Source organism: Parus major, chromosome 1A, assembly GCF_001522545.3.
Source record: "Parus major isolate Abel chromosome 1A, Parus_major1.1, whole genome shotgun sequence".
NCBI classification, from domain to species: domain Eukaryota; kingdom Metazoa; phylum Chordata; class Aves; order Passeriformes; family Paridae; genus Parus; species Parus major.
In genome coordinates this window covers 9,334,856-9,358,236 of record NC_031773.1, presented here as the reverse complement: position 1 = coordinate 9,358,236, position 23,381 = coordinate 9,334,856, and the positions used below count along the sequence as shown (strand labels likewise).

The 23,381-nt window shown below is 37.0% G+C and overlaps 1 protein-coding gene across 2 annotated transcripts in view; it reads right to left on the bottom strand.

Annotated features, from left to right (window-relative positions):
• Window positions 1–23,381, bottom strand: part of HGF (hepatocyte growth factor) — a 57,378-nt gene that overhangs the window by 14,132 nt on the left and 19,865 nt on the right. The window contains exons 5-11 of one of the 2 annotated variants that reach the window (XM_015629534.3): window positions 21,357–21,499; window positions 19,515–19,635; window positions 14,700–14,818; window positions 5,967–6,141; window positions 4,363–4,490; window positions 2,861–2,963; window positions 948–1,087 (exon numbers count right to left, since the gene is read on the bottom strand). In XM_015629534.3, the coding sequence (XP_015485020.1) occupies window positions 948–1,087; window positions 2,861–2,963; window positions 4,363–4,490; window positions 5,967–6,141; window positions 14,700–14,818; window positions 19,515–19,635; window positions 21,357–21,499 (929 nt within the window). The remainder of the gene's footprint in view (window positions 1–947; window positions 1,088–2,860; window positions 2,964–4,362; window positions 4,491–5,966; window positions 6,142–14,699; window positions 14,819–19,514; window positions 19,636–21,356; window positions 21,500–23,381) is intronic. The other variant, XM_015629535.3, reaches the window with a different exon arrangement.

Genomic DNA, 23,381 nt, shown 5'->3' with positions numbered 1-23,381 from the left:
CTTAATTTATATTTACACAAATAACCTTTTTCACAGTTTTGTTTACTCTTCACATAGATGCCAAAATATCACCTGAGACTTCAAATACCACTTTTTAGAGATGCTGGAGCTTGGGCTGTGAGGAAATGCAGCAGATTGCCGCTAGGAATGAGTGTAACATTATCCTTAACCTCTAGAGATCACAGACATGCATTCAAAAGTCTGATTTACCATTTAAGTGTTCTCCCAGGACATACAGCAAAGTAACTCAGAAATAAGAATTGAAGAGAAAGATTTTGAACATAAATGTGAATTGCACATTTTTCAGCATAAAACTATCTTTTTCTACTTGTCATCAGTTTATTGCTGAATTCCCTAGGATTCTTAATTCTGTTTATTTAAGCTATTTAGATTTAAACATTCAGCTTCAGAGGCATGATTTTTCTAATTCTTGCCAGGAGTTAAATCATCTCATAAACATCCAAAAGCAAAATCTAATCTTTACAGCACATATACACTTCAGCATATATATAGTGAGTTATCCTAACATTACAAAGACATCACACAAAGAGTCTCTGAAGCTTTTAGACCAGAAGATAACTCTTCCTGGGTTTCTTGAGGCCACAGCCAGCATTCTGACCACTAGACAATTCTTTGTCTCCATCCAGCCCTCATTCAATAGCTAGATCTGTTGGAAAATGTTTGACCATCTGTAATAGCCCCTTTGTGCTCCTGCTGCATAAATAAGTCTTGAAATCTCCAAGCTGGTCAAGGAAAAGAACCCCTTGTTCATATGTTGCACAAGCAGCTTCTGTCTGCTCCTTCTCAGTCACGCACAATTGATTCCTGATAGAATCACACATTTCTGCTGCCACAAGTGCCAGCAGGAAGGTGTGCATAGGCATGTGACACCGTGCCTTCACTGGGACTGCACAGCCGACAACGCCAGCGGCGTACCGAGTACTCACATCGAGAAATAGGGCAGTAATCCCAGGGAACAAGAGGATCATCTGTGTAACACCAGGGACCGTGAAAATCATCATCTGGATTGCGGCAATAGTTTTTCTTCAGTTTACTAACATCTGGTTCTCTGAATATTTGTATATGCCTACAGGGAAAAAAAAATTCAAAGTGTTGAAAAGCTTTATACTATAGCCCAATTTTTCAAAGGTTAAATGTTGCTTTGCTCCACATTGTATTATTAGCTGATTGAGAAGCCTACAGGTCAGGGTTTAGGGCTGGTTAAAATCAAAGGGAAGATGAGACCCAAGTATTTTCTGGATCTGGGTCCAACTTTCCTCTGGTTAGTATTTTAAGCACTGTGTCCACTGGGCAGCTGGGAGACTTCCAGATCTCCCACTCAAGCTAAAATCTCTAGATACCCTCAGGAGGGATCATTATACTGATTAGAAGAGTGCCTGTGATGCCCTCAGCAAATCTGCAGGCCTCTCTGGGGAGCACAGGTACCTTCTCCTGCAGGTTAACAGCACAGGGGAGCATTGAATCTACAATGCTGAATCAAAGGCAAAAGAAAGGCAGACTAAGAAAGTTAGAAAGGATGAGCAGCAGGCAAGGAGAAAGATGAATGGCTCAGACAAACTTCAGTGATAGATCACTAAGTCGCAAGCCTATGCGAAGCACTTTAGAGGTGAAATTTTGAGGCCAAAATCTGAAGTGGAGGAAGATGTTTATTTTTGGCTTGTCAGATACAAGGATACAAGCTTACTTAGCTGTACAGCTGTACCACTCCTTCGGTTCATAACCAGCCATACACGCTGCCATTAGAACATCCATAACCAGAGAAACTTGGAGTGAGACAGAAAACTCCCCAAAGAAGTTCCCAGGTGGAAAATGTGTGGGAGTAAGAAACAAAAGGCTGATCTGTGCTCTATTAGATCAATGCAATTGCATCAAGTATCCAGTAGGTTTATATTGCCTCACTCACAGCAAACTAAGACTTATCATGCTTCTCATAAAGCATGAATTTAAACCTCTGCTGCCCTTACATGGACAGCACACTGGAACATGTGTCCCCTCTCTCACCATCTGTGGGAAGAAACACGCGTTCCAGGTGATGGTAGCAGACAGGGCCACTGAAGTCTTTTGCAACATAGCCTCCCCAAAGGCTGACTTCCTGACTCACACAGCCCTTCCAAAGGAAAATGGCTTATATGTTCAGCATTGTGAATCTAAAACAAGTACCAAAGCTAATAGTGACACATTTGCATCAGCTTCAGAAACTAAAGGAAAATGGAGATATTATTTTCATCACAGCCACTAGTGTGTGATACATAGCAAAACATTTTATGAATCTCTCCTGATAATTCATTTTACTTCAATAAATAAATTAACTTGCCATTTCTACTACTTGAATATGAAGCCAAAGTAATGATGAACAATGGAAATTGCTGGTCTGTTTATTGGCATTTGACACCAATGTCACTAGATTGTAGACTAAAGAGTCAATTTCAGGCTGAAAGGAACATTAGGTGGTTTCAAGTTCAACCTCCTCCTTGAAGCAGCATGAGCTATGAGACGAGGCTGATGAGACCATTTCCTCTCATTTCTGATATCCTCTCATTGTACCAAAGTTTCAAGGACTAGAATGGGGTAAAATAGGCCAGTAAACTAAACATTAAGAAACATCCCAAAGCCCGCAATTAGTGGTTAGCCCAAAACAAAGTTATGTTGTGCAATATATTTAAACATGAAGGAAAAAAAGAAGAAGATAAAAATAAAGATTAGGAAAACAAAGATATTAAAAGCTCCAGGGCATAAGGGGCTACTTTAAAATCAATGCAGATGAAAAAGAGTTGCCATCTGGAGGCAGTATTTATTCAGGACTCACTGAACCATCTCTTTCTGTTTAATATGTACACACCTACGCAAGTCTTCAATATTTTTGTCCCATGTGGAGCAAGTTAGCCCAAATCTTGTCTTGGACAGATTCCCCATATAACTCTTGCCATTGCCACGATAGCAATCTGAAAAAAGAGTGTTGAGACAAAAAAGTAGAATGATAGTGCAACATTAAGAAGAAAACTCTTCCTTTCCATCAGTAATCCAAATTATTAAAGACAAGTGCTGTTTAGCAAATGCTATACACCATTAATCAGACAATTGTATAAGTCAGACCAGAAGAAAAATGGAAAATAATTTTCAAATTTACATACATATTCTCCTGCTTAAAACCTTCATTCCCAACACAGCAGTATTTTAAATTTTGTCTTACTTGCATATACTTGGAAAATTTATTTCATAAATAGTTGGTTTATGATTAATTTAGAGGGGTCACACAGAATATCCTAGAAGCTGTCAAAACTAAATTATACAAAACCAAGAAAAAGTGGTCCTCTATTTCTCCCTCCACAAAAAATAGGCATTCAGTTTAGTTTTGTGTAATTTCCAGATATTAGCAATGGTGTATAGTTCTAGAGTCAAGTAATTCTTCAGAAAAATGAAAAAAATCATCATGATTTAAATTTTAATGTAATTCAAAACTTACCTGTTCACTCCATCAGAAGTCATGTTTAATTCATAAGCTTTTATCACAAGCCTTTTTGAGAATTTTCAAGAGAATTGTTTAAAATGATCAGAACTATAAAGACATTTTGTATAAAGCACTTAATTTCATATTCATCAGTATTTTTACTTTTTGATAATTGATACTTTACAAGAAACACAGAATGACTATAAAAGTTTAATCCTTTCTCTGACATAAATCTTGGAACTGAAACTTTTTCAAATTTACAGAAAAATCATCTAAAATTTAAAGATGGAGGTGTTAATGTAGCCTGATGTAGGGTTATAGGTCTGAGGTGTTAGCCTCAGTTGATGCTGTGATTGACATCCATTTAGGATGCAACATTGTTCCTTACAGTAATATCAAAATCTCATGGGAAAAACATTTGTGTGAAGACTCAGAATGAACCTCACTGGCAGAGGTAGGTAAGAGCTCAGAAAATCAATCCCTTCTAGACAAGGAGGCATGTACAAGAAAATAAAATGGGGAAAAAATCACTTTTGGTAGTCTGAAATGCATTTATAAAAAGACTATGAACCAAGGCAGTCATCTCAGCTGTGGAAAAAGGCCTTTCAAACTAAGAGAAGTAAAGACAGTAGAGCCGATGCATAGATTGGCCTTGTCTAAAAATCAGATCCATTCTAATCTTTGCTGCAGCTTTCCCTGCTGGACTCACAAATTAACCTGAGAAAGGAATCTCATTTACACCACAATTAATCCCAAGCATGCCAATAAAGCCAAAGTGGAGCTACATAGGTGCAACACAGACACAACTTCTCCAGTTTTCAAGGCTTTCTATTTGATGTTTGGGACAGTACAGCATTCACTTAAAATCACACTATCACCCTTTCCTCTGTTACCTTGTTCATTTGATACATCACACTTAGGAATCTGGGAGCAATAACCAACACGGATGTTTGGGTCAGTGGTAAAGCACCAGGGTGATTCAGATCCATCTGGATTTCGGCAGTAGTTCTCCCTCAAATCCCTATAAAAATAAATATGTTAGCTCACAGCAGGGATAACCTAAGCTCACCAACATGGTTTATTGTTTTTTGTTATGAATTAACAAAAATACAGGCTCATTCAAGTCTCTGTGATACTGATCAATGTCAAGTGCAAGGAGATGAGGAGAAAGTAAGAACTCAGTGTCCAGAAAAAAATATTAATTGTAATAAGACTATGTTTGTGGAAATTCATTTCCAGCAGACACATGTTTTGATGGGATATAAGATTTCATTTGAAGATTAACAATATTTTCATTCAGGATCCTCCATCAAAATTTGCATTCAGCTGACATTGGATACACCTGCAATACATTACAAGTGCTTTTAAATACAAACATTTGCCAGAGTGCTTAAAACTCCCTGTACTTTGAATGGTTCTACTGACTTTGGAGAAACAGAAGTAGACTATCAGTAACTCATTTAAGAAACTGAATCATGGAAAATAAAAAAAGTGTATGTTGAAATTCTACACAGCTGTTACCTTTAAAGTAAAAGTTAGTCACAAGGGAGCATCTTTAAATGTCTTTTTCAGCTTGCATGAAATATTCAAAGCTCTTAAATGTAAGTTTTATTTCCCAGTCTCCTGACAGTTGTTGCCATGTTCTGTGCATCTCCATATTTCACTGTATTTTTTACATCTTCAGCACTTACTGATAACAGTAAGTTATCAGTAAGTGCTTCCATTCTATGGAAAGAATGGGCCTAATACTGTAATTCTTACCGATATTTACCCATCAATAAAGATATTTAATACAAACTGGGTTGTGGCTCCAATCTGAGCAACAAGGCTTCCCCTAAGCTTAGTTAAAAAAGGACTGAACAAACATTATTAAGGTAACTGCCTAAAATTAGTAGATTATTCACACCTTAGAAGTTTATGAACCATACAGAAAGGTTTGATGACCAGTGGTTAGTCAAGTAAAAGCAGTCATATTGATGTATCTATATTTAGTAATTAGAAAGAAAAAGGATTTAAAATGTGAAAAATTAAAGTTTAAAGTATTATAAATGTTAATTATAACAAAGAAGATTGCATTCAGATAATATTTACTGCTTATTAAATTAAAGTCAGCAATCAAGCTGCGAAGAAGTTTTCAGTTCCATTAAAAAAGCCAGTGCCAATGTATCAGCACTGCCGGGATTCAGGTCCCTGCCTGGAACACATCCAGACACTTCACAATCAAATTGGTCAATACATGCTTGAAGGAAAAGTACATAAAAATCCTAGGATTTCACCCAACTTCATCTAGAACTACTGCTTTGAGATCTGAAGGACTGATTTTTCCCAGGCTCAAATGGTTTTGAGCCTCAGCAGGTAGAGTGGATGTATCAGAACATGGGGCAGGGACAAGGGCCCTGTGGTCTGCTCCAGAGGCGTGAATTGTTAAACATTTTAAACGTTTTAAAACTCAGCTCTTTTCCCACTGCAGTAAAAATACCCACATGTCTCTACTCACTTGCATTTGAAGTTCTCAGGAGTGATGTTGTGCTGGTGAGGATGCTGGGAGTCCCACCTCTGGCACTGGACTCCGCTCCATATGGTGCTGACGGTGCCACGGTAGCCCTCGCCCTGTCCCCGAACACACGTCGTGGTCTCAGCTGCCGCCTCTGTGCTGTTCACGGAGCTTTCCTCTGCAGACCCAGACAAGAAGTGCTGGTTCATTCTCCCAAGTAGGGCTCAGGATGTCAGGTTTGAACTCCACATTACTGATGGAGTCATGGATTACATGATGTTGAAATCATGGCAATTGCAGTTCTTTGGTGAAATTGCCAATGTGGTTATGGAATAAATTTCTCCTTTTCACATTTACAACATCCACCAAAAATCCAAAATCAAAATAAATGCCAGACTTTATGCTAGTTTATCCACTTGTATGCAGAGTCTGCAATATTTTCTTGCATGAGACACCTGGCCTATGCTGTACCTTGGAGGTTAGAAGATATTCCCACTTTTTCAAGTTCAGCAAATATCATTCCCTCAGCTTTAATAAACTGAGTGATCACCCACATGCGCACTGTTAAACATGGTAACACATATTTATATAGGATTAAAATACAATTGGGTTTCTCGAAAGAATTCCCAGAATATTGGCTCACTGGAAAAAAAAAAGATGCAGATAAAAAGTAATAAAAAAATAGATCATATAAATTATTTTGCTAATTTCTCCTAGAAAGTTTGGGTGGTTTTTTTATGGTTAAAAGAGGGGGGAAAAGGCCCGGCTTTTGAAATCAAAGATCAGTATTCTCTACAGAGAGAAAAATGTTTTAACAACTAACAAATTCATCAGACTCAAGATCTCTTACAGATGTTGATATACTCTGCACTCACCCTGGTGTGGGCTGTCTTGAACTAAAGTCAGAAAAACAGTGGTTTTTAAATGACTCATCCACATAACTTTAAAGTCTCTTTTTATTTCTTATGCAATTTTCATAATTGCAAATTAATGGCACAGATATTGCATCAGATATATACAAAGTACTACAAAACTAAATACACTGCAGTAAAAGCAATTCTTCTGCAATATCCTCAAAAGTTCCCAATACAATATTTTAAAAGCAACTGCATATCTGTTGGTAATTGCTATTGTTTACAAGACTAATTTTATTAATTCCCTTAAAAGTATTTGTTGCCAGCAAAAAAGTATGTTAATAAGGTTCTTTAATTAGTTTTCTTCAAATGGTCCAGTGAATAGAACAGTATTTGTGTGTTACTCATAATGTATTTCACTCCTGGTAACTTGAGCCAGTTCCTTGAACTCGGAGAAAATATGGATCTTAAGGAAACCAAATGTCGTAACAGATGGTTTTGGCTGATTTGCTGACTGATCTTTGACGTTAAAGATCATTTCCCTGTCAGATGATAACATCAAGTTGTGCAGTTGAATTTTACATTTATCCATGCATCCCTTTTGCTCTTCATCTGGTTGATGTTTTTAAATCAGTGTCTCATGGTCAAATTAATTTCCTGTCCCTCCTTCCCTAGGCAAATGTTGTCCTATTTCAACGGGATTTTGAGTTCCAAGGTCACTCCCAAGTCAAAAGGATATGGCACTGCAAGTATCACAAGGAGGTTTTTGCAGGCTGACAAATGCACTCTTTCTAGGGGACTCATCAAACAGTCCTGCAGCTAGTAAAATATATAGACTTTTGTCTATATATAATTTTTTAAATAATTAAACTACTAAAAGATGAATTCATACAACTTAAAGTAATAAATAGTTGCAATATTTATGTTTTCCATCATAAATAATATATGAAAACAAATGCCAATATATTCTAATATAGCATCTAAGCTGATTAGAGTGAACATAACTATGCCAGATTCAAATACATATTAGTCTTTTTCAAAAATACATGCATTTCTTTTATACAGATGAAAGTGATTTGGGGAAAAACCTTGGAGGGCAGGGGAAAAGAGTTCCCTGAGATAAATTTGAGCATACACCCTGCCTTCATAATATTTCCTATGTAAATGAATAAATTAAAAGTATGTAACTCTAGCAAAAAGTCTTAAACAATACTAATAATGTACAAAAAATCAATCCCTTATAAGCTGTTGCAAAGACCTTTTTTATGCACAAAAAAGTTACTATTTCAACTGTAATGACTTGTATCAGCACCTACTGTATACTCAGTCATGCTGAAGAAAAAATAATTAGGTTAGTGTTTATATATCATTATGTGGGATTGGGTTTTTTTTCAATCACGTGCCTGAAATGAAATCAGTAATGCCTCAATTGATTTAAGCAAGGTCATGGTAAATTTGTAGAGCATTCCTTCTTGTACATCTGCAGACATATGAGTCTGGACAGTGACCTCTACCTGTAGATCAGATTTTACAACTTGGCCATGTCAAAATACACAACGTAAAGGCAACAGAAGAATTTAACTTTGACATTGTCATGAACACCTGCACAGCCAAGCAAGCCCCTTTCTGGAAAGACTTGCACTATAATGACTAAGAGAGAAATTATTTCAAATATGCAACGTGTTTATCTGCTACTACTTTGCAGCAGGTCTCATTAAGAATTCTAGTAATGAGAGGGATCACTAAAATATTCTTATTTTAACTAATAAAACAGTTCCATTGTTTCAAAAGATCCACAGAACCCTCCCCAAATTCTTCTTGCTCTATCACCTGCATCTACTACAAATATCTCATTTTGAAACATGAAAAATAAGATGCCAAAATATTTCTGAAATTTAATTCTGAATTAATTCTGAGGGCTCATGGCCTCAGAACCCATTCCCATTCTGGCTATTGAGTCTCACAGAAAACTCAAAACTTACCAATAAAGGCTTGAGAAATCCTTCATTCATCTGTCGATTCCACAAACAGGCATGATGGGAACAGTCTCCCTATTCCTGTTAATGAAAGTTGGGCTGGATGTGCACAGGAACAGGCAAGAGCTTGAGGAGCAGTGCCTGCCTCACCAGACACTGCAGATTACACAGCACTTGCCAAAATAAGAAGTGCCCAGGCTGTCCAAGCCTACAACTTACATAGATATCTCCATTCTGTACTGGTCTTGTTGTTGAGGCTAATTACTCATCACCCACATACCAAATTAACTAAATCTAATAACTCTGAGCATGAACATCAGATGTGCAGAGCAGTGGTGAAAGAGCCCTAAGACCACACTCACCAAGTTCTCTTATAAGGCAAAATCAAGATCAAGATCAAAATCTATAAAATTGAATTCCCATTCTTTTCCCAATAAAAGCTCTAAATATAAATTAAGATCTAAAAATCCAAGGGAATGTTCCAATGAGGAAAACAATATTAATTTAATTATATTCATTTAAAATCAGCAAACAACCCTTACTTTGCAGTACTTACTGATATTTCATAATGGAAGTTCCCAGGATTTTTTTGCTTCAGTTCATGTTTTTTTTAGTTTTGAACTGAGATTGCAAGCACTTTTAAGGAAAGATGACACAAAATACCACCTTGAAAAAGACCACTATTTATAATTTATGGATAAAATATCACTTGTTACTCCTGTAGGAAGGTTCATTATAAACAGAAGAATTTGGTAATTGTTGGCAACATTTTCCTTCTTTTGAACTTTGTGGGTTTTTGTTTTCTTTTTTAAATTCTGGATGGCTAAGATTAAACGTAATTCAGACAACCACATGAGGGGATTTCCCACTAGTAGAATTTCTACCTTATGTTCACTCTAAAGTCCTCAATCTAAGGGCAATAACGCAAAGATACCCTTTTTTCCCATAAAACCTCCCTTTTTTTGATACTTTAAAATACTTAACTTTATTAATTTGGGCCAGCTCATGCATTCATAAATGCTTAAGTAAAAAGATGAAACATTATCCTGAGCCTTATATGTAAAGCCACAGATAGTCTTCTCAGTTCTGGTTCTCACAGCAACGCCAGCATGAGGGAATCAGCAGGGGCCTTGAGTCATTCGACAGCTGAAGTAAGCAGCTAGATACTATTTCTGACTTTAATCCCAATGACCCAGAAGAAAATCCTGTAAAAATTTTAGGTCAGTGGTGAGAATCACACTGACTTAAAAGAAGTTAGAGATTTTGCTGGAGAATTCATGTTCTTTCATGACAACACAACCTCTGTATTTGTGGAAAAAGACACAGTTGGAAAAGAGGCAAAGTCCTAAATTATATCGTGAGGAGAATACCTGTTCTTGCTTATATTCATGCAATGTCTTTTCTACAGCGCCAGTCAACAGAAGGAAAATGTGCCCTGATTTGTAACAAAACAATTTTAAAAGTTGATTCTAAATGCGATCCATGCGATTCTGCAAATGTTAGTAAGAGAGCTGAGAGATGTTTTGAAGCTGCTCATGCTCAGTTACACTGCTTTCAGGCATCCCTTCCTTTAGCAATGGCATTTACAGTTCTGGCACTAGTTTAGTGGCAGCTCCTTCCTTTCCACATTTTCTTCAATGTACCATGACACAGTACAAGAATGGAAAAAAAACCTCACTGATTTTCAGCGTTTTGCTTTTCTTTTTCAGTAAAAACATATGAGAAAGTGAAGAAATCAATTATAGCCAAGCTCAAGAATCACAGTATGGAAGAACTCATTGTCACCTACAACCTTCACACATACAATTCATTTGTCCATGAGCACAGAGAGATCTTTCCAGGCTGTTCCAGTATCTACAACAAGGCTTTAAATTTAAACAATTTTTATTTTAAATCTATTAGAAAAAATAAAATTAGTCTCCTCACATTTAGAGTTCTCAAATTTCACTTTCAAATTATCATAGAAATTGTGAAAATTATTTGAGAAGGATCCTTTTTGAGGAAATATGGATTAAGCTGTTACATAAAGACTGAACACTGGACCTATTCTTTGTCTCCTTTTAAAGCAAGATGGAAGATAACACTTTATCAGCTACTAATTATCAGTCTCTTTTCACTGCCTTCTTTCTATAAACTTCTTTATCTTACACAAATATTAACCTTAAACAAGTCTTACTTTTATTTGTTTGCATACAATGATTCAACAAATAACTCTTTAATCAGAACTGTGCATTCAAATGGAAAATATCTATTTCTAAAGAATCAGTAATTCAATATTGGTGGGGTTTTGCCTTCCCACAGGCTGTGAGCACACTGCAACAGTTCATTTTAGATCTAGATTCTCAATTTTGGTGTTTCATTACTTGTTCTTTCCCAACAAACCAAGGCCTTTACTGAACTTCCTCAAGGCTTTTCAGGCTCTGGTCACCCCTGACTACTGTCAGTGACTACTGGGGGAAAGGCTAAATCCATAGTAAAGGCACCCAGGTTGGCTGGACATCAGGTAGGCATCAATGAAACACTGTCCTTAACACAGTAAGTCCAAAAAGCTCTGCAGTTCTCAAATGACTGATACATGTAACTTCCTTTATGGGCCTCAGCACCTCTCTAAAGCTCTTCTATAGAGGAGCTGCTACCTCTTTGAGGTTTTTTTAAAGCATTATAAGTCCCCTACTCCTGTCTTCCCTGTAGCCAGTGCTCTCATTCATGCCAAAACAACAGTAATTTTCCTTTTTCATGTTTGCTGGAACTGCTTCCATTTCTTCATTTCATCTTACACTTCTTCATTGCTGTTAGTTGTCCTTTTATCCTCTCTTCTAAATAAAAATTGTCTCAAGCCAAAACCACAGACACATATGTGAGCAACTTCAAACCAGTCCTGGGGTCCCCAAAGTCTTAATCCAAATCCAGTTTTTGCAGCTTGAGCCATCTCTAATTCCTAATTGCTCCTGTCATCTCTTTCTCACAGCCCTGGCTGTAAGCCACAATGTTTTATGCTGCATTCTGTGCTTGGAAATAAAATTACAATGCCCTCTCTCTCTTCAGTCTTAAAACCATATTTATTTTCTAAAAGCTTCCTTCCACCAACTTTTTTGCCGAAAATTTTGTATATGAGCTGTTGTCAGCATTTTGGCTATAGAGCACTCACAACATGTAGCAAAAGCCACAGGCAGCATGCTGCCTTGTGGTCACTCCCCAAAGAGAGGACACCTACATTTTTGTATATGGTCCAAGGACTTGGATTTGCAAGCATTTTTCCTAATTAGTATTTCTTGTAAATTAAATAAACAGTCCTCAGCATAGGAATTAAAAACCTGTGTGGGAATCCAAACCACAAAGCTATAAAGACCTATAACTCATGATGTTCTCTTTTTAGTGCTCTGAGATTGCAAACAGCCCCAGCTTCAGAAACACAGAGCAGCCACCGAAACCCAGAATAGCCAAGTGTTTTGGGCTCCCTGCTAGGAGGTGGGAAAACAGTTTTTTATGAGTCTCAAGAAAGATAGAAAACTGAAAGCAGAATTTTGATATTTTCTGTTAGTATTCTGGCCATCAAGATGGTGAATTAACAGTAGCATCAGCAATAAATTCCCTCACTAGGTTATAAAGGAAAGCACTGAACACTGCATAGAGGGCAATGTCATATGCCTGTGAGAAAAACCTTTTGAAAGTATCTGCTGGATTAAACTTCCAAGACCCCTACACTTTGTATTTTTTTCTCATATGAATTGCTTTATTAATTTCAAAAGAGATACAGTATACAAAGGTATTTCAAGAGATACAGGGAAAATTAATGTTTTACAAGTTTTACATGCGAAATTTCCACTGATTTTAATATAGTTTCTAACTGAAGGAAAGAATTTCTGGTTCCTTCAGTGAACTTTTGCCTAGAAATGAGACAAAAGGCTTTCATCACAATATGAAAATCATTACACTGTGTTTTGGATTTTTTTAATTTCATTTTGATCTTTACCTTTTCTTGAGGGCTCTACTATTACTTTGTAGACAAAGGTTGGCAATTCAGTAGTTTTCAGGAGATCTCCCACCTAACTATTTTATAAGGCTGAGGCCAGACTGTAGATGCTGGAAGCTGCATGGAGCGTAAGCTTACGTGACCAGCAAAGCCAGATGTGAATCCTCAGAACACTGACACATCAGCTCAGGAAATGCCAAAGGATAAAGGTTTATAAAAGTTGCATTTGTGAAACAGTCAGCTGTAACTTAGGAATACTTTTTTTCATAATAGTAACATATTTACCAGGGGAAAAGAACAGTTCTAGTATGTTACTCATGATTCATAAGTTATCTAATAATTGGAGAAGTGTAGGAAGCACAGTTTAGTTTAAAAAAACAAACCACAAACCAAAACAAAACCCAAACCAACACAGGCCAAAAGTCCAAAGCAACAGCTCCTTACTTAATGGAGCAATGAAACAATTGAGAGATGATTCAGTTGCACAGCTAAGAAATCTGTGTTCACAAAGGAGAAAGTCTGAGCTTTCCCCTTAATCAAAGATTATCAGTAAGCCTAGATACAAATACAGGAATTAGTCCTGTAGTTCACAGGTAAGACTTCCACCATGGGTGTGACTTAGTGGGTGCCTGACCCAAAACAAGCAGCAATCCTGCCAAGTTTCTTCAGTCTCTGGAGAGCCTCATTAGATATTGGCTTAAGTATTGAAATGATTTTGACTTTTTTACAGTGGAATAATTTTGATATTTTAACTACCTTATACTGGAATTACAATTACATGAAATAGAGTAAGTTAAATTACCCTACATAAGGAGGTACATAATATTCTTACTCAATCCTTGAATTTCAGAAATTGACAGATTTATTAGACCAGACTGAATCTCCAAGTAGAACTTGCCTAAGATATGAGCAGCCAAGGAGAGAAACTTCTGAATTATTGGTGATTCAGGCAGAAAGCATGGCATAATATGTTTGATAAGAATTCTAAGTGAAGGTGGGGAATCTCTCTCTAGGAGAGAATAAAGTTTCATGCCAGAGCTATTACCTCTTTCCCACTACTCATCCTAATATTTAGATCATGTCTCAATGAAACTGATTCTACCATCTGCCTTAGCCCCAGTATTACCATGAATGTCTAGAAAAATCACTTTGTGCAAGTTTTCAAGGAACGTCCAAGAGTTTTACTTTCCTCATTGTCCCCTTACTTCTCATTTAAGACTTCTAATTATCAGTGAAACAGAGTTGTCAAAGCTGTCACCAAAGTTAAGATGATCTGAGCTTTGTAGACACAACATGCTGCAGCAAGCTCTAAAATGCTAAACAAGAGCATCTCAAAGTGAGCATCCAATAAGTGTACACCTTAATGTCACTTTGATTCAGTTCCCTGTCTCTAAAGTGTGGTTAACAAACCCTTGTAGCTGATGGATGAAAAGAAATTCATTGCCTGCGGACTGCTTTGGAGTGCTGAGTAACACAGAGACACCCATGAGGAAATTAATAACTCTTATCTTCAGCACAAGACTGAATGATTTGCAGGGCCCAAGGCCTAGAACTGCAAAGCAGTGAAGAGTTGTCAGCAGAGGACACTGAAGAGGCATTGTGTATGTGCAACAAATGATATTTGGTACTCTCAAGTGATAATGCAAATGTTCAATATGGCCAAACTAATGCTGCACATGAGATCCTCATGTCATTGATTTTCCTACATTTTAATGCAATTTACAGTACATGAGACATATACATATTCCAGTTGTAAGTTGTACTTGCTCTCCAGATTAAATATAAAGTGTTTAGAGGAGACCTTCTTTGAAAGCCATGTTTTAAAAGCCAATGAAGGGCAATGAATGAACTAGAGGTGGTCCTACACTGCTTGAAATATCCGTGTCCAGATTTTGGAAAGGAAAAGGAAGTAATAAATTTTGCTTGAACTCACCACACGTTTTAATTGCACAGAACTCCCAGGGGGTGTTAGGGTCAAGAGTGTAGCACCATGGTCTCAGCTTGCCGTCAGGATTGCGGCAGTAATTATCATCAAAGCCCTTGTCAGGATATCTGCAAACCACAATGAGAAACGTGTCAGGGAAGTCTTCCTGGCAACACTGCCCTGCCTTCTACAAGGTACTTAAAGGACAGATTTCAGCAGAGGAAAACAAGAACCGGTTCCTATTAACCTTGGGTCTGATCCTGTAGGATGGATGCAAATACACTTTTAACGCTGTTAGAAGTTAATAACATATAAACACTTTCCAAATCTGCAGCAGAATCAGACCTCCACTGAGGGGACTCCCTGCTGGGCTAATGCACAGGGTACCGGATAGACTAACTCTGCTAATTGCTAAATTCTTGCTCTTGTGTCTGTCAACCGATGACCAGACACTTAAGCCACTCTTTTATTTTTTAAACAGACCAATTAAATGTGGATTATCTAAATACTGCCTGCCATTCTGGACTCATTAAGAAAACAGGTTGTTCAGTGCAAAAGCCCTGGGTTCAAACTGGAAGTTATTTTGAGTGGCTATGCTAATAATGATAGCTCCATTTTTGTAACAGAGCTCATTTTTGGTCATGCCCTCATTTCAAGCACTGGGAGAAAGAAGGATAAAAAAAGGAAATAACTTCTGTCTCACTTTATCTCATTAAGGATTGATAATATTGTGATATTTTGTTATATTTAAATGTTTCCACATTCCTACAGCCATCACTGATGATGAGATAAATATCCAACATAGGCAGGGGTTTTTTGTATAAATACGTGATATTAACATCTACAAACTTGAAGGAGCTAAATACATCAGTTTTTTTTTCTTTCTCTAGTGAGTACAAATTGTCTGGGCCTTCCAGTTTTATTGAAATGTGTTTGCAAAAGAAACAAAAATGTAGGTTTGCCTCTGAGGGAAACATATAAAGTATATAAGAGAACAATAAAGTTAACTACCTGGGAACCTGAATCCATTTACAACTAAACAGATGTGCTTCACACAAGCAGAGGAAAATATGATTTACAAGTGTATGTTTTTGCTACAATACCTTTTCTTTCAAATGATCATGCTATTGCAACCTGATCTCCTGTTTCTTAGGAAAAGTCAGATTCCTTCAACTATACAAGGGACAAGGATAAGATTTAAGTAGAATTTAAAAAACCAAAAACAAACAACAAAACAAAATGACAACAAAACCACCAAGGAGAAACCTCACAAAACTGCGAATTCAATGGTAGTGAGGAATGTGGTAATTTCCACAAGAACTAGCAGCACTAACTTGTTTTCTGCTAGGTATAAAACAAACTGTAGAGAGCAAGTTGTGTCCAAGGATTTCCCAAAAAAATAGTGGGCTAATAATACAGCAGAAAACTACATGGGTTTGGCCTCTCAGTAGGTGCAGTGATTAGCCTGGATGCTGCTGGAGCATGTTCCATGTCAAATAGCATGGAAAGTGCATGTTACCACCCAAGAACAAAGGTGAGCCCAGGAATGGTAAAATATCTGTAGTCACGTCTCACAAAAAGCATTTGAAATAGCTCTTGATGTAAAGAATCCATGTTCTATAATACAAATGTCTGTCTTTGCACTGAATGCTCCATGCTGCTTAATGTTATATGGCATGTTCCCACAGTATTTCAAAAATATCATTTGCTAATTAAAACTTAGGTAGAGATGTTCTTTCAGAATCAAGCTCTGAGTTTCTTCATGGGATGGAGTAGTGCCTGTGAGCCATATCTTTTCACCTACAGGATCTTCTTGTCCTTTCCTCAATTAAAACTAGACTTCCCAGTCAAAGGTTCTTCCCCCAGTACTCAGGGAGGCTTCTGCCTTCCTTCGTACCCATCAAGCAACAGTTGATACAAAAAAGGCCAACTAATACCTTTAAGAAACAAATATTAGCAATAAGATATGTAGCAGAGTTTCAAACTCTTCCACACAATTCAACAGTGAGGCCATGCAGGATTCCCTGAGAGCTGTCTCAGTTGTGCACACTCCTCCTTCTCCAGTACATTTGGGCATAGACCTCCTTCTTAGACCTAAGAAAGAGCCTGAGGTGTCAGAGATCTTCCAGAACTCTACATATTTCTGGTTTTCCCCCCTTTAAACAGCAGTAGCTGTGCTTCACTGCCAGAACTGAATTGAAGCATCAAGATATGTATCTGGTGTCAAAATCAAGACTTTATCTCCGTTTCTGGAGAAAAGGGAGGAGAGTATTAGCCAGAGATTGTATAAATAAATGTATTCTTTTTAAAGAGACAGATGCTGATCTCCAGCTCTCCTGGAAATAAAAAGAAACTTAGTATCTAAAACCCTTCACCAATATTTATTTTTCCCTTTGTTTTAGTTTTTTTAAAAAAACATGTAGGACTGGAAACTTGATTTTTTATAAATTAAATTTTCATAAAAGAGATATAAACCAGAGTACTAATAAAAGGATATCAGCAATTATTCACCTCCTATGATACGCTTCAACCCTACTTTCCCCCATGCAATAAATATTTTCACAGGATGTTTGAGTTTGAGCAGAAAAGGACAAAAAACTTATCCCCCTTATGTTGCTCTATGCCCAAGACATTACCCTCAGTGGTCCTCCTTCAATCCTGAGGCATAGCTGTGCCCATGAGCAGTACACAAGAGAAGTGGAATTTCAGAATATAATCCTGCATCCACTAATAGCTAAAAATAGGCCCTGCAGGAGCTGTTTGAGGATATTCCTTCTGCTCCCTTTTTTGTTTTTTTTCAGTTCACTGAGGTGACAGAAAAGTGAGTTGTGTTTACCCTGAGCCAAAAGCACTGTCCAACAACAGGTAGACTGGTGCATTTGGAAAGATTACTGTCTTTATTCCTTTTCTTCATCTTTGCAATTGACAAAGCCATAAATGAAAATAGGTTCAAATCTGTCCAGATAATCCTTCCTGGTTTCCAGGTTATTTACATTGCACCTGGATGATATACTATAATTGTCTCTAGAGACTGCTGTACTTTAATGGGTCATTTGTTCCAGACCTTTTTCTCTTATTTTCAACTTACATGACTATGAAAGAAAACCACAGCAAATAAAAACCTTCAACATTTTAAAAATGTGGTATAATCAAAGTATAATTGTTGCTACTTTTAGTGACCGTTCAAAGAGCTAATTAACATCAGCATATCAGAAATATGCTGGACTACATTATGCTTCCGAAGGCCCACACAGGTCAGATCAATCTGGATGTGTTGTTTTTTGATTAAAAAAAAACCAAACAAAAAACCCCCTTTATTACTGTCTGAAAATTCTCAAGAAGATGTTCTCAGAAGGAATTATTTCAAAGAGGAACACGATTGTTCGTAAGACTGTGGTAAGTCTGAAAAGTCATTTTGCAAACAATCAGAAATTAATGGAAAAAAAGAAATTTCCTCCTGACAGTAGAATTATTATTGTTTGTACCCAGGAGTTCTATAAATGTTTCACTCCCAAGGAACAAAATTGTTTCTGTGACTTATTGTAGAATGCACAGCAAGTGCATGGCAAAACTCAGAAACAGATTATCTTCAGTCCCACTCTACTAATACAAAATATTTATTGTGGCAGAACAATGGGATAGCCTGCTATTATTCATAAAGCAGATCATCCAAGCCAAGGGAAAAAAACAGATTATACCTCATAAGCTCCAAAACTGCAGATCCTGAATATTTTGCTGAATAATCAGGCTTTCTAAAACCTATCAGTACCCATATTTCTTAGAATAAAAATAATGCTTTATTTGGTGAAACAATTTAACATGTAAAAAGATACTTTCAGTGGAGTGTCTTCAGCATTCTGGTTCTGTTGATTCTTGTATGCATTGTCTGGCAGTTTAAGTTTATTCAAAACAATATATAAATGGAGTTAATCCAAAATCCAGAATAAAACTAAATGAAACTGTAGTCCAGTTTGAGATGAATAGAGACCCCATCCTGTGTGGCCTAACCCCTGCACACCCTCTCCCTCCCACAATACATTCAGAAATGTGTATTATGGATGACCCTTTGTAGTTGGGTGAATTTGACCCTATAGGACAAACCCTAACAGGGATAAAATTTGTCTTACTATTTCTGACTCAGCTTTTGGCACTGTAAATAATTGCCTAAATAAAATAATAATAATAATAATAATAATAAAAAGTCTAATAAGGAAATTGATGTTCATATAATGCTAAACAGAATGATTAAATATTTTCCCAGGGTGAAAAAACAAATGTAGTGGGCAAACAATTTGGTCAAACAAATTGGATACTTAAATGTGATTATAACGGAAGGTCACCAACAGCTTTCAAGTTGTTCAATATTGCAGTAGGAAGATATTGTTATTTGACAATATTGGAAGTTTATATTCACTAATTGTGTTAAAAAATCTAACAAAAAATTATGACTTTAAATCATTATATACTATGTGATTAAGATATTTAAGCTGACTGCAGCTGCATATCAATATATACAAAAATATTCAGAGGTTATTTATTTACTGTCAATGAACTAAGGAGGAGTTTTTCATCAATTAAAGCAGTAGAAACATTAGTACACTAGTCAGGCAAGTGATGTAACCAGAGCTGCACCAATCCCACCCTGCATCTCCACCATGTCAGTATCCAGCCTACACCATGGGCCAGGAGCCCAAGCATCTAAAACTGGTGAACTCTATAAAAATTTCAGCTGAGCTAATGCTAGTTTTACTCAACTGGTTCCAGAATGTGTGTAATTTTGAAATTATGACCACATGGTCTTGCTTGGGGGGGAGGAGAGGTTACCTCTCTGGACGAAACTTGTGCTTGTGTGGTCTCTGAAGATCCCAGCGCTGACACTCCTTGCCTGTCTCGGTGTGATCCATTGGCCCTCTATAACTCTCTCCATTGCAGGTCATGCATTCAACTAGGAAAAAAAAATAGACAATAGTCATTTATTACACTGATGACTTATACCACAAAAGAAAAAAAAAAAAAAGGAATAAAAAATACCCAACAACAAAACCAAAAAATCCTAAACCAAAAAAATCAACAAAAACTCCCAGCATGTCCCTGCTCTTCTATAATGATACCAACCTAAAAAGGTAGTAAAAATGGTACCTTTCTGTTGGGTTGGTATATGTAAAGCCCTTTAGAATATAATTTTATCTGTTAGTGCTAGTCCGGAGGCCTAAATTTTTTATTACTTTATGGGACACTTAGAGTTTTGAAGCAGGTAGAGAGGAGCTACTAAAGGCATTCATGTTCCTATCAGTCTTTTAACCTTACTTATGGTTAGTAAGAGAGAGAGACACATAGCTATGGAAGAAGTATTTTTTAAAGGTGATATCTAATTAAGCACCATTTATTTTTCTAAATCACTCTAATTCACAGTATAATTACAGGACAACTTTAAGTGCAGAATATTGGCAGAATCCTAAATTCAGTGCAGTACTGTATGTCTCTTTATATATCCAACACTTTCATCTATGTATGATACTGTATCTTTTTGATGATAACAGTTTTTGACATTTTAAGCTAAGATACATTTTCAGTCCTGGTTTGGCAAAGTAGGTAGGAGGTATGGGGAGTGGGAAAAAATTACCAAAGGAATTTGAAAGCATTGTTAAACAAAATTAAAATGAAAGGTCTAAAGATATAAAACAAATTCACCAGAATTAACTGTAGATAAACTTCTCAAATACTCCCTAATTAGAGTAATTGTAAGGAAGGATATTTAGAAAATATTATTGTATGGAATTACAGATATTGTAAAACATCAGCTACCAAAGCCTTCATCCTAAAGTGAGCTCCAGGTCAAATATCCTGTCTGAAGTTACATAAGTTTATCTTTAAATGATAGATTTTAACAAATTCTCAAGCACTGTGTAAATTATTCTATTCATCCTTCTTTTCCTCTCCTCCTCTCCATCTCCCTCCCTCCCTCTCCTCTTCCTTTCCTAACAACATTGCTATTGCATGTGACCCATGAGCAGGAAAATTAAAGGCATCCTATCTTGAAGATTTAAATAGATTGATTGACTGGAACTGAATTGGCTGATTAAGATATAAGAGCTTAGTTTGGAGGTTAACAGAATTTAAAAGTCAACAAATGCAATGGTGCATATAAAGTGTCTCTCAAATTCTGACTTCAAAGTCAAATGGGGTTGGATTTGCAAAGAGTTGTACTTATTTACAGTATTTATTCAAAAAACAAAATGCATGCTTATCTTAAGCTTTCATCTTGTAATCCAGTATCTATATTTTCATCAAAAAGAAGACGAAAAGCTGATTTTACCATGGAATAGCATTAGATGATTTTTATCACATAGTAATACTGAAATTGTTAATGGATTCACTATGGACTAGACAAGCAAAAAAAAGGGTCACATTTGTGTGATCAGCACAACTTCTTTGTTCAAGCTCCTCCATAACCTGAAAAAAGCTTCTGAGCCCGAAACCTTCCAGCACACTGGAACCTCACAAGATCTCTCCCTCTAACATCTTCTTTTCTTGCTATATGAGTTACTCTCGCTGAGAATCGCGTATTCTTTCTCTAAAGGCCATGAGCGAGCGATTTCTGGAAGCTCTGTGCAGCTGCTGTCAGCAGAGCAGAGGCAGCTCTCTGCAGAAGCTGTGCTGGGTTACCTTCTGAGCAGAGGGGGATGTCACAGACTTCATGGCGCATCTCTGGACTGGTGGTGAAGCACCACGGGCCTCCCTCCTCCCCTCGGGGGTTTCGACAGTAGTTTTCCCTCAGGTCTTTTCCCCGATAGCTCGAAGGCAAAAAGCTAGTTTTAAAATGACAATCATTACAGTATAAGAGCATGCAAATGTTGGGGTTAATCATACTATTTTTACAAAGTTAGAAACAAACACATTTCTGCTTCCTTCTCCCTCCACCCTGTCTAAGCAAATTCACACACCCAAATATCTGTCCGTACACAAATACACATCTTCAGTTGGGATTACTCAATTTAAATGGCCTAAATCTGGGACAATTTGTCTGGCCCATAGCGTGCTCTAGAGAGTTTTACTCCCATCCCTCAGCTGTCCAGAGCCAGCTATCTAGGGCAGAGCCAGAGGCAGTCACACACTCTCTGCCAGGCTGCGCTGTATTCTCCTTCAGGAGCTCTGGGTCCACGGGGGTTGATTGGGTCTGTGGCCGGGTGAGGCCTTTCTTTCCTGTTCATGTTGGCACAAACAACTCAGCTGGGCTCAGAGCTCACCTACTTTGTGAAACCCACAAGTAGAGAGACCTCTTTACACCCCTGGTCAGGCAGCAGCAAGAACAGATCATCAGCAGAATGTGAGTGCTGCACCTCGCTGAGAGGCTTTCACTGCCTGAAACCAGGGACTGCTTTGCATTTCAGCTCAAGAGATTTCCCCAGATGCTGTTTTAGCTGTGTTCCTTCATGTTCTGCCATGAGCAACACTGTTGTCACCTTAGGGTCTGCTACTTACAGACCTACTCGTGTATATGTTCAGACATTTAACAGCACCCCAGATGACTTAAAATGCCCAGGGTCAAGGTGTTTTCTTCTCAGGTATCTGTAAAAGTATGTGCTTAAATCTAGAGAAACCGTGTCACACACAGTGACACTTATGAGTTATATAGAGATACATAAATTTTTACACATAAAAGTAATGCTAGCTTATTTACCCCACAAATTAAGGAACAGCTAACCCCATAGTAAGGAGCCCAAGCCCAGAGCTGGTCTGTTCAATGCCACTTCAACAGCTCATGACCACGTTCAGGCTGCACATTGCAGACAAATCCAGGGACATTCTCTACCTGTTACATTGCAGCCATGCTAAACAGAAGCTATACCTCTGGAGTTAGAAAACACCTTAAAATCAAAGACCTGTCCCATTAAGTTTTTTTTTAAATTGAAATACTGGGCTAACTACATAGGGGATCATGTAAAACTGGTAATTTAACTTTATTTATTTATTTGTTTATTTATTTGTTTATTTATTTATTGAGATCTATACGGTTTATTTTTTTTTTTATCACTATTTAAGCTTTGATGAAAATATAATAAATAATGCACCTTTTATTCTGAAAATACCCAATATTTTATTTTGAGTGTTTTGAGAGAAAGAAGGAAGAAGAAAATTTTGACATGTAATATTTTATTCAAGTTTTATTCCCATTAATGAAATTCTTGAAGTAACTGAAGTGAAAATACCTCTTTTAATCACATTGTGGTTCTAGTCAATGCAATGTGGAAGCATTACACAAAGGTGCTTTTTTATTTTTGGTGCTTGAATAGATTAAATTTTTGTCATTCCTGCTGCCTGTAAAACAGATTCTGTAGTCTTATCATGTAAGTATCTTAAACTTTATTTAATTAAAGACCCCCAGGCAAACATTTTTGATGGGATATTCCAACCTGCATATGTGTTAAAATGGTATGTCAGTGCATATTAGAATACTCTATTTAACTTTGCTGCTCATTAGAAAATATAGGAAAAGGCATCTCAAATTACATCAGATATGCTGTAGGAGCATTAAAAAAATAAAAATTCTGAATGAGTAGCACTAGGGATGTGAGATGGGTCAGATATACAAATGGCCTCAACAGGTACTGAAGCAACATTCTTGAGTGAGGAAAGGATGAATTGCAGTAAAGATCTACCCAGAAATGGAAGAAAGTGCCACTCCTAAAA